This window comes from Kryptolebias marmoratus, linkage group LG5 (assembly GCF_001649575.2).
Source record: "Kryptolebias marmoratus isolate JLee-2015 linkage group LG5, ASM164957v2, whole genome shotgun sequence".
In the NCBI taxonomy this organism is placed as follows: Eukaryota; Metazoa; Chordata; class Actinopteri; order Cyprinodontiformes; family Rivulidae; genus Kryptolebias; species Kryptolebias marmoratus.
In genome coordinates, this window is record NC_051434.1 from 1,121,817 (window position 1) to 1,133,388 (window position 11,572).

Sequence of the window (11,572 nt, forward strand, 5' to 3'; positions counted from 1 at the left end):
GTCTGTAACTTCCCGTCTGTGTGCCCTCAGGGATCGTCGTCGCTCACTACCTGCAGTCCGTGACGCCGGCTCTGGCTCTGGGGGGGGAGCTGGTTTACCACCGCCGGCCAGGGGAGGAGGGCTCGGTCACGTCGTTAGTGGGCAGGTACACAGGTGAGTCCCAGGGAGCACACCTGGGCTGAACTCATGAAGGCGTTCTTTAATCCCGCCCCTCTGCGCAGGCAGTAACTACGTCGCCACGGTAACCCTCGGCTCGGCGGGGGCACATGCGTCGTACTACCACAAAGCCAACGATCAGGTGAGCTCACCTGTGAACCCGTTGATCTTTAATAAAACCACAGAACATGATTGGCTGAGATCAGAGATCACATGATCAGAACTGTCCATACATGCCTTTGACCTTTGACCCCCGGAGGTCTGACGTCTGTGTCGTTCTGCAGCTGCAGGTCGGCGTGGAGTTCGAGGCGAGCGCTCGGATGCAGGACACCAGTGTGTCCTTCGGCTACCAGCTGGACGTCCCCAAAGCTAATCTGGTGTTTAAAGGTACGAGTCCATCTGTCCCACAGCAGAACGGTCCAGAACCAGAACCAGAACCTCAGAGAGCTGTTGGGTCAGAATCAAAATCGTGTTTGTTTGTTTGTTTCCTGCAGACGTTCAGATGTTTTTGTTTTTCTCGTCCCGCCTCCACCTCCAGGTTCTGTCGACAGTAACTGGGTCGTTGGCGCCACGCTGGAGAAGAAGCTCCTCCCCCTGCCGCTCTCTCTGCTGCTCTGCTCCTTCCTGAACCACCAGAAGAACAAGGTCCAGTGCGGCTTCGGCATCACCGTCGGTTAGAGCGCGTTCCCGACCCGAACGGGCCACCTCCGCCTGCTGAGGGTCCATCCCCGTCACAACTTCCTGTTTCTGCTCACGCAGAATGTGAGAGGGGTCAGAGGTCATTGCTGGCCGTACCTGTTTCATTTTTATTCAGTTTTTTATATTTGTGTAGCCTCTGCCTTCATGTGCAGAACCTTACAGAACCTTACAGAACCGTACAGAACGTCTCCGTCGCCTTTTCTGTTGCCTTCATGTTCCGGACCTTAAACAGAACCATGAACTGTAAAGAACCTCGGAGAACAAATACATTTCTTACTGAAAGCTGCTGGCTCTGCTCGTTTCTTTTATTTCTGGTTCTTTAATCAACAAAAATCAGCTTTTTATGTTTTAATCTGAGCTCATAAATCACCCGCCTCGACTGGAGAAACGATTCAGATTAAACTCATTATGGGATGTCGCCCTCAGAGTGTGTGTCGTTAACGACTCTCAGCTACCACCACAGCAGATCTGAGCGTCTGGTTCTTCAGATATTTCGCTAACAGATAAAGAAGCTTATCTGCCTTTCAGCAGCCAAGAACTCAATAAATTAAAGGTTAAAAATTAAAAAAATAAATTATTTTCCTTCACACTCGAGCAGCAGAGTTTACTTCCTGTTTATAAAACATCAGAAAAACTGGAATTCTTTTAAATTTAAAACATTTAGTCAGTAAGAACGAACTCTAGAACAGGAGGAGGATGGGTTTAAAACGAAAGAATTTTATATTTTCAGTGGAAAAGTAGATTTTTTATTGTCTAAAGAAGCTAAAATCAGCAGAACTGTAGCTGAAGGCTAAAATTAGCAAGACAAAGAAACTTTAGCTCAAATGTTAATTTAACAAATGTGGCTAAAAGCTAAAATAAAACTAGCTGAAAGCTAAATGTAACAAATCTGGAGAAGCAGAGGTCAGAGGTCAGTTTTCTGAACAAACATCAGATTTAAAGTCGAGTCGTTGGAGATTAAATCAGCGGCTCTTTGGGTTTTTATGGTTTTGTGTTTTTGTGTAAAACTCGTTTCCGGTGAATAAATCCCGACTCTGGAGTTCAGAACTGGAGGTTTTTATTTGGTCAGGAGAGCAGAGGTTTAATAAATATGTCTCGACGTTCAGTCTGTTCACTGGGTCTTCTGGGTGAAGGAGTCCCACAGGACGGCCAGCTGGGCCCTCAGGTCCTGAGCGCTGGAGTCCAGCTTGGCCTTCAGCTCCTCTCCGTAGGGAGACAGGTTCTGCTGGACCTCCTGGGTCTTCTGGGCCAGCTGGGTCTCAAAGCTGGTGGCCAGGGGGATCAGACTGCCCTGGAAGTCCTCCAGGCTCTGCTCCATCTTCTTCTTCATGTCCTCGGTGAAGGGGACCATCTGTTCCTGCAGCTGGTTCACGTTGGCCTCCAGCTGGGCCCTCAGGTCCTGACTCTTCTGCAGCAGAACCGCCTTCAGGGCCTCGGGGTTCATGGACTCGGCGTAGGGGACGGCCTCGTTCTTCAGCTCCTCCACCTGCTTCTGGATCTTCTCCACCAGCTGCTCGGTGTAGGGCCGCAGGTTGGTGCTCACGGCCGTCATGTCGCTATCCAGACGGGCCTTCAGCTGCTCGGCCTCCTGGGTCAACCGGGCCATGAAGTCCTGAGTGACGGGGGCCGCCTGGGTCTGCAGGGTCACGATGTACTGGTTCACGGTCTCGGCGCTCTGAGAGATCCTGGTGCTGAGAGAAGAAGAAACAAAGGTCAAAGGTCAGGTCTGCTGACCCAGATGGACAGATTACAGGCAGGAACAAAGAGACGAGGACAGGATTGGACTCTTACTTGACGTCCTGTCCCAGCTCAGACTCCCTGATCAGCTTCAGGTTGTCCTCGGCGGTTTGCGTCGCCTTGGCAACGTAGTCCCAGAAAGCGTCTTTCACCACATCCAGGTTGGTCTTCGGCTGCTCAGGCCACAGGATGTTGGCGTTGCATACTACGGGTGAAACATCAGATTAACTTCAAGCGTTTTGTTTCAGAGCTGAAACCTTTTTTTTCTGTCAGGTTTTCCTCACCGGAGAAAAGAGCGAGAACCACCAGAACCTTCATGGCTGAACTTCGTTCTGTAGGAAGAAAGAGAAATGTTTAATCAGAGTCCTGTCATTAATTAAAGACTTTAATAAAAGTTTCACCTTTCGGAGGCAGCAGGTCTGTTGTTTGGAGTCGGAGGAGTCAGTGTGGCGATGAGCGTCCCCAGGCTTTATATCCGTCCTGGGGGGTAAAGTCCAGTCCAAGCTGCCCTGCTGGACCTGATCCTGTCACCACAGCCGTAAAACCACAGAAACAACATCACATGCAGCCGTTTCAGACGGGTTCTGTTTGTTCTGGATGGTTCTGACCCAACGAGGACCAGAAGGGACGCAGGAAGTTGGACCAGAGATGGAGACGCCGAGGCAGACTCTCAAATTGGATGTTTGGAAGAGTTTTAATCTGTCAGATGAATTAAAGCGTCACAAACACACCTGTCCAAAGTCTGAGACACTCCACCCGGACTTTAACCCGCAACCTTTAAATCTGACAACAAGTTAAACTCGTTTTCTCCCAGGTCAACAAGAAAGACCAGAGGTTTGTCTCAAACAGCTGGATCTAAAGTCAGGAATCCAGGATCTGATGGAAACATCTCAGATTTAAAATCTTCTGGGTCGTAAAACGTTTCAGGATCAAATATGGAGAAAAGCGTCCAGCTGTTCGACTAAATCACCATCGTGTGTTAGCAAAATATCCCAGGAGCCACGGGTCCAACCTTTATAATTATTTTACAGAAGTGTTTCTGATTCTTTAAACATTAAAACATTAAACTGTCTTAGTTTTCCTGTTTGTGAAATAAATAAATGTTTAGTTTTAGTCAAAACAAATAAAATTTTAGTTTTGGCAACTTTTGGTTGAGGGAGAGAAACAAACTAATTTTATTTATTTATTTAGTTTAACTTTAGCAGCTTCTCGACTTTTCTTCACAAACAAAAAAACTATGTCACCCAGAAACACGGCAGATAATTTACCACCCAGATTAAATATAATAAACCGACATGAATTCGGTTTTCTTTGGGTTAGTAACAACGGTTCACATTTTCAGATGATTGGGAGTTTTAATCTTGACTAAAACTTTTTAAAAATGTATTTATTTAATTGTTTTTTTATGGTCTGGCAGTGTTCTTGGCAGAAATGTTCAGAAAACATTGTTTAACTGCTTATTTTCCCAGTTAGACTCCAGAAAAAGAAACAGCCTCTGGAGGGAAACCGTTAGCTTCGGGTTGGGCTAACGTTAGCTAGCTACACTGTACCTTAAAAATATGAGACCAGAATTAATCTTCAGACATTTTATAAAATATAATTAGTCATATTAGTGCAGTTACTGATCTTCAAGAAGGTTATTTGTCCGACACTTTTGGAAAATCCAGGATGGTTGGAAGAGAAATTACCGGAAAACCTGACTGATACGGTTAGCTAGCTTCAGCTCAAGGAAGGCTGAAAATGAGCATGGTTCACTTTAGGGAGGATCTGAAACCATAAATCAAGTTTTTTTTACTTAATCCAAACCAGAAGTGTGTTTAAAATGTTTCAGATGGATTATTTAAATGATTCAATAACCTAAATGAGTTCAAGTTTCTCCTTTTTTCTTTTTTTTTGACTAAAAGTCAAGATTTTCTGGAGCAAATGCCAGAAAATGTGAAGAAGTACTGATAACTTTACAACTTCTTCACGATATTAGATATTATTTTCAGAAATCATCAAACTTCAGATGAGAAACCAGTTTTATTAAATATTTAACAACTAATTTGAAGAAAAGTTCTTCTGTTAATGAAGAGTTTCTGGGTTTTTGTGTCTCCTTCAAGGCCTCTCCGTCGCATGAAAACCTGTTTATCAGCAGTTTTCCTTTCAGACAGACTTTAGCTGCTGTCTTATCGGTTTGTTCGGCTGTTTGAGGACACGCAGTGTTCTCCGGTGCTGATAGTTATCGGGTCAGATGGCAGAACCGGATCAAAGTCCGACTCACAAATTAATGACCTATAAAGGGTTTCTGACAACAGGAGCTGAAGAACATCCAGGCACATTCTGAATGTTTACTCAATAAAAACACAACAAGAATTATGAGTCAGATCATTTTATCTGCTGACAATTCCTACTTTTGTTACCAAAAACTGTTCTGTTGATATTTAGTGGGAATAAAATCTGCTGAACCATTTAATTAATTAGAAACAGCAGCAACAAACTTTAGTTTTCTTATTTAACCAAAACAAAGGAGCTGATAAATGTTAATAAGTCTTATTTATTGTTTAACTATGAGTTTTTATTTTATTTAACCCTTCTCATGTCTGAACTGTAAGAAATGATTTAAAATAAAAATCCACATTTATATCAGCAACATTAAATTAAGATAAAATCATCAATAATGTTTGATTCAGATCAAGAACTAAAATAACAACAATAAAAACGGATTTCTCCTGAAAATGTTTCCATTAAAGCTACTAACCCACCGACTCTGTAAAATATCTGTAAAATTGAGTTTTTATATTAATATATATTTGGTTTTTTAGTAACGGTTGGCTGTGGCGGTCATCTTGAATCTGTTGTAGATGTACAACCAGTGAGTACTTTATAAATTTACTTGGTAAATTCATCCTTTATCCACTGGATGAATTTACCAACAGGCTATTTAGAAAATAAATACAAAAAACTGAAATATCCTGAGAAATCTGATGAAACTGGACAACTGAGGGGCAAACAAAGATGTCGGTTAAATAATTTTTGTTGGAGTAGTTTATCATTTTAAGCATTTGTAGGTAATTGCATCATAAATTGGTATAAACAAGAATTACTTCTGTTTCAATCATTCAGGCCAACATGAAACAACACATGTAGTACAAGAATGTAGACTTCAGTGTTTTTTGTTTCTCCTGATAATTAATCTGCCCAGTGTCCCGTTTAAAGACTATCTTTTCTTTTGTATCATCTGAACTTGATGTCCATGAGAACGAACATGCTGATGTCATGGACCTCCTGCTTCCTCCACACGAATCTGCTGCCTATAAAAACCCAGGAGAACGCTCTCCACATTCAGCAGCTGACTGACGGATCAGGTACACCTCAAGCTCCTCACTGTCTACTGCACCCAACAAACCGGATGACAAACAGCTAACTTTGTGTTTTATTTCAGTTCAGTCATGAAGATTCTCTTCTTGCTCGCTGTTGTCTTTTTGGCAGGTCAGAAAATTTGAATTGTTTGTTAAAAAATTCTGCAGCAGAGGACACAGAAGGCATTAACCTTTGTTTCTTCAACAGCCTGTAATGCTGGTCAAGACAACCAACAGGAGCACCAGCATGGACACCAGCATGGACACCAGCATGGACACCAGCATGGACACCACCATGGACACCACCATGGACACCACCATGGACACCACCATGGGCACCACCATGGACACCACCATGGGCACCAGCATGGGCACCAGCATGGGCACCACCATGATCACCACCACCTACCTAAGTATCGAGTTGAAATGGTAAAAGATGCTTTCTGGGACTACGTTGGAGAGTCAACCACGAACGACAAAGACACTGTGTGGCACATCAGACATTCCCCTCCAGGAAAGACTCTGTGGTAAGAGAACCTCCACCTCAAAGCATTTCTCTGAAACATTCAAGTATGATCATGGTGTCCATGATCGTAGTGACTTTTAGGTGTGTTTTGTTTCCATCTTGGAGCTCTGAGTGCAGAGAAAAAGCTCCAAGATCCTAATTTATTCAGATTAGCTTGGTAGAGATTCAGTTCTGTGTGGACGGGTAAACAAGAGCACAGATTGTTCTGTAAAGTGCTTTGAGTGGCCTGATTGGCTAGAAAGGCTTTCTATAAATACAGTCCATTTACTGTTTTCTGTGCATGGTAACCGTGTCAACTTGCAAAAAGGGGGTTCTAACCAGAGTTCTGTTTGTCTTTGCAGTGAGATCATTTCAAAGAGTTTTGAAATCATCATCAGTTTCTTCCACCTTGTGCAGGCTCATGTAGTTCTTTGGACCAACGAGTTGTACCATAAATTCATCCACGAGGTCGATCACCTGAAGTATCACCTGGATGAATTTCTACACTTCGTTGAGTCCGACATCCGGTACCACACTAAGGAGTTGGCGGATCAACTCCGCTGCAAGATAGAAGAACTGAAGAAGAAAGCTGCCCAGTATATGGAAGCTTTGGACCCCAAAGGTCTGCAGGAGGCCCTGATGCAGAGGATCGAGGACATCCATGAGCAGCTGGATAAATACTATGAACACCATCACCACCATCATGGCCACCATCACCATCACCATGGCCACCATCACCATGGCCACCATCACCATCACCATGGCCACCATCACCATGGTCACCATCACCACCACCACGGTCACCATCACCATGGTCACCATCACCACCACCACGGTCACCATCACCATGGTCACCATCACCATGGTCACCATCACCACCACCACGGTCACCATCACCATGGTCACCATCACCATGGTCACCATCACCACCACCACGGTCACAAACATCCTCACCATCATCATGGCCACCACCATCATCATCACCATCATGATCATGATGATCATCACCACGACCACGAGACGAAGAAGAAGAAGGTCTACGATTATCTGGAAGACTTTAAGTCCGCTGTGATCATCATAATCCACGACTTTGAGGTCAAGTTGATCCAAACGACCAACGACATCAACAAGCATGTTCCACACAAGAAGAAGCCCCAGATCAAACTGGTGACCAGCTCTGATAACCTGAAGAGTCAGCTGGAGGACATGTGGGACAACTGGTCATCATACACCAAGAAACACCACTGAAGCCATCAGCAGCCGCTGCTGCATCGAAGACACGAATCAAAATCTGCTGAATCTGAGAAAAAGGCCGTCTTCCATTAGTCTTCTTCTCCTAAATTGTTCTTAAAAATGTGTTCAAGGAATCCAAATATTTTCCTTTTTCACAGCTTGATGTGATCTTCAGAAGCCTTAATGAAATGAATTTGAAATGTTTTGACCAAAATAAAACAAGATTCTTCTCCCAAAGCTCTCCCAATTCTTCTTTTCTTTCAAGCTGCTTTCTTTGCAGCTTATTCAACATCAGATTCATCCGTGAGCAAAAATCTGAACTTAATAATAAACCAAATAACAAAAGCAGACCCAGACTTCCGATGAAGGCAGCATCTGGTGCATAGCGGTCACTACAGTGGTCAGCTGTTTAAAAGTCAGTGGTTAATTCATGCATCAGAGGGTTAACAGATCTGAGGTCTAACAACAGCTAAGTTCAAAAGAAAAGGGTAAGATTTTTCACTTGAACCTTTAAAAGCTGCTTGGTTAAAGTTAGCCGCTGGTAGTTTTTAAAAACGAACAACCACTCAGAGTCACGGGGGAAGAACGTCCACCTTCCGTCAAATCAGGACCTAAAAAATTAACAGATCTTCACCAGTTTTTAAATTATTCTAATTTAACCTCAGCTGTTTAAAACACTCAACAGATTTCACCGCGTCGTTATTTATTAAACAAGAACGTTAAAGCTGTTAGAACCGGGCCCAGCTCCCGACCCAACAGAACCTGGTTCCGGCTCCTGACCCAGCAGAACCTCCTCCAGCAGCAGAACTCTCAGTGGGTTCCTGGTTGTGGAGGAGTTGTGGCCCACTCTTCTTTCCAGCGTTGCTTCAGCTCTCTGAGGTTCTGGTTCTGGACCGTTCTGTTTGTTGGACAGATTGCCTCACATCTGACTCCAGAATCAGCCCAAACCATCAGCCCTCCACCACCGTGCTGACAGCTGCAGTGCATTCTGGGTAAACATCTGTCCTCTGGTCTGGTTCTGCCATGTTGTTTTTAGAGAGAAGAGGCTTTAACCTTTGACCTTTGACCTGCTGACTGAGGCCTGTAAAGTCTGAGATGGAGCTCACTGCATGGTCTGACCTTCAGGGTGAAGATCTGCAGCTGTCCTAAATGTCTCCTCTTGTGAATAATCTTCCTCTCTGTAGAACGATGGACTCCAGATGACTTTGACCCTTCCCGGGTTGATGATTGAATTAAGTTGTTTGGCTAACTTATCCAAAGCTAACAGCTTTATTTAATCTGTTCAACTTCTAAATGTTGAATTTATCTCTAAGAACTGGTTTTAAGGCAACTTAAAGTTGTTTTTTGGCACTTTGATATCCTCAAAATATAAGGTTTTTATCCTTCTCATGCTTTAATCTGTCAGGATTTGGGTTTTCTTTGAATTTTCTTTTGGGTTTATTGTTTCTTTTATTTTGTCATTTAGTTGTTCAGTTTTTGTTTCCTGTCATCTCCACCTGATCGTAGTTAGTAATCACTCACCTGTGCCCACTTCCCCTAATGACCCTCTGCTGTAAAACCTGCTCATCTCCTCCATGTTGTTGTTTCTCTTGTTATCGTCCTGTTTGCAGCTTTAGTTTAGTTTTGTGTAACACCCTGCAGCAGGTTAGAAACCAGCTCCGTCGGGTTATGATGGGATGCAGAAGCGAGTTTTGAGCTCCTCCTCGGAAGATTCTCCTTTCATTCAGGGAAACAAACGGTTGGACGTCTTGGTTTGTGGCTCGTGTGGAGGGTCAGAGTTCAGCGTGGAGCCAAAACAACCCACACAGCAATAAAACATGACAACAACACCGTTCGTGCTGGGAACTTGGGACGCGGGTCAGAAGTCCTCCTGATAAAGACGGGATGGATGTTCTGTATAAATACTGAGTGACGAGTTCAGTCCGCCTCAGACGTCACGGATCAAATCCCACATCTGAGGTGAGACGTTTGAGGTTCTGCAGGAGTTCTGAGCTGCGGGATTAAAATCACAGATAAAGTTTATACATGTGGTTGATTTCAGGTGTCCGTATTCGTGGTCATCATGAGGGCGTTCGCAGTAATCGTCACACTGGCTGTTTTCTCAGGTGAGTTAATTTCTCCTGGAAAATGAGACAGGAAGTAGATTTAACCCAGGGGTGTCCAGTCCTGATCCTGGAGGGTCACTGTCCTGCAGGTTTTAGATGTTTCTCTGCTTTAACATCTGATTTAAATGACTGAGTGATCAACGGGCTTCTGCAGAATCTGAAGAGCTGCTGAGGAGCAGAGGAACATCTAAAACCTGCAGGACAGTGGTCCTCCAGGACTGGACACCACTGATTTAACCCGTTTGCTGAAGGTTTATGAGGAACAGGAAAGAACTCTGCATTTATTGAAAGAAAACTCTAAACTTTACAGCAAACAGGAGCAAACTCAGGCTTATTGGTGCAGTTTTATGAATTAATCTGAAATAAAGGAGCCACAGGTTCTAAAGAATGGACAAAAACACAAAGTAAGACAGAAAATGTGTATTTTTCTCTTACTGGTGGTTAATCTGTGTTTAAATGAAATGACTGGATGCCGACAGATGAGTTGGTTGTTTGGAAATGACCGAGATGAATGAAAATAAAATAAAACTTCAGTGAAGTTTGAGCGGACTCCATCTTTCAGATATTTCCTCCATGTTTGTCTGCAGCCTGTCGGAGCGTGACTCGAACGTCTTCATGGTTTTCAGTGGATTTGTTTACATTGAGCGCAGACCTGCATTTCACACCTGCATATCTGGAAAACTGCACTGTTTGATGTAGTTATCGATGAGTGCCTTTTAAAGCTAAAAGTATTAAATTAAATCTGATTGTGGCCGTGCAGAACTCGGTCCAGACGCTGGTTTGGACCGAACAATCAGAAACTTTAATTCTGTGTTTCTGTCGCAGCAGCCTGCCACGCTCGCAGCGTCCTGCAGGACGACTGGCAGGCCCGGTGGGACGACACGGTGGGGAAGTTTAGGGACTACGTCTCCGACCTGAACAGAAGAGCCGACGAGATGGTGAAGGACATCCAGAGCTCCCAGATCAGCCGAGAGCTGGAGTGAGTTCCTGATCCGAGATCCGTCCTTTCCTTTCTGTCTCTGCGTGCTCGCTCTGATCATTTCCTCTTAATTTAAATCCAGGAGTTACTTTTCACTCTTTGTTTCAACTCGTAGCTGTTCGTGTTCATTTAACGGGTGATTTTCAGATGAAGTTCATGTAGTTTTCTGTAAACCTTCAGAGAAAAGAGGAAAATATGAGAAGATGGATTTAAATATTTATTGATTCAGTAAAAGTCACAAAGAAACGAAGATCTGAGTGTTTGTTTCTCGTGTCGACGGTGAATTTGTCTTTAAAACTTTGTTTCCCGTCAGAAACAGAAACTTCAGGCTGTCGGTGCTGATCGACTCAGATTCAAACATTTTATTTACATTTCAGAACTTTTATGTTAATTTATTTGGAAATCCTGGAGTCAAAGCTTCAAACGGCTCCTTCGATGGTTTAGTTTAGTTTTCTTCCTGTCCATCTGTCTCTGTCTCCGTCTCTGTCCTCGTCTCGTCGCTGCTCTCGGTTCCTTCTGTCCTCTTCCTCCTGGACTCGAACCCTTCATGTCAGCGCCTGATTAGGAGACGTGGCTGACCTTTGACCCTGAGCTCTTCTCTGGGACTGAATCCCTCTGACCTGACATCTTTCCATGGAGACGTTGTCCTGACCTGTCCACCCTGTCCTAATCTGACCTGTCCACCCTGTCCACCCTGACCTGTCCTGACCTGTCCATCCTGACCTCTCCTGTCCTGTCCACCCTGACCTGTCCTGTCCACCCTGACCTCTCCTCTCCTGACCTGTCCACCCTGACCTCTCCTGTCCTGTCCACCCTG

The 11,572-nt window shown here is 44.2% G+C and overlaps 4 protein-coding genes across 5 annotated transcripts in view; 3 read left to right on the forward strand and 1 right to left on the reverse strand.

Moving 5' to 3' along the window:
* Positions 1–1,141, forward strand: part of tomm40l (translocase of outer mitochondrial membrane 40 homolog, like) — a 4,542-nt gene extending 3,401 nt beyond the window's left edge. The window contains exons 7-10 of the mRNA XM_017440268.2: positions 31–153; positions 222–298; positions 441–543; positions 695–1,141. Of these exons, the coding sequence (XP_017295757.1) occupies positions 31–153; positions 222–298; positions 441–543; positions 695–834 (443 nt within the window). The 3' untranslated portion in view covers positions 835–1,141. The remainder of the gene's footprint in view (positions 1–30; positions 154–221; positions 299–440; positions 544–694) is intronic.
* A 754-nt stretch (positions 1,142–1,895) lies between these two features.
* On the reverse strand, positions 1,896–3,085 carry LOC108250394 (apolipoprotein A-IV-like). Its single transcript, XM_017440267.3, has 4 exons — positions 2,994–3,085; positions 2,877–2,924; positions 2,647–2,797; positions 1,896–2,546 (listed from the first exon to the last, which is right to left on the reverse strand). Exons 2-4 carry the CDS (start codon positions 2,908–2,910, stop codon positions 1,967–1,969), a joined length of 765 nt encoding a protein of 254 aa, XP_017295756.1. The 5' UTR covers positions 2,911–2,924; positions 2,994–3,085; the 3' UTR covers positions 1,896–1,966.
* A 2,449-nt stretch (positions 3,086–5,534) lies between these two features.
* Positions 5,535–7,686, forward strand: LOC108250399 (histidine-rich glycoprotein). The gene is made up of 3 exons (XM_017440273.3): positions 5,535–6,063; positions 6,142–6,460; positions 6,801–7,686. The coding sequence occupies exons 1-3, from the start codon at positions 6,024–6,026 to the stop codon at positions 7,684–7,686; spliced, it is 1,245 nt and encodes a 414-aa protein (XP_017295762.1). The 5' UTR covers positions 5,535–6,023.
* A 1,805-nt stretch (positions 7,687–9,491) lies between these two features.
* apoea (apolipoprotein Ea) overlaps positions 9,492–11,572 on the forward strand; it is a 5,742-nt gene continuing 3,661 nt past the window's right edge. The window contains exons 1-3 of one of the 2 annotated variants that reach the window (XM_017440264.3): positions 9,492–9,630; positions 9,713–9,776; positions 10,602–10,755. In XM_017440264.3, coding sequence (XP_017295753.1) covers positions 9,734–9,776; positions 10,602–10,755 — 197 coding nt within the window. In that variant the 5' untranslated portion in view covers positions 9,492–9,630; positions 9,713–9,733. The remainder of the gene's footprint in view (positions 9,631–9,712; positions 9,777–10,601; positions 10,756–11,572) is intronic. The other variant, XM_017440265.3, reaches the window with a different exon arrangement.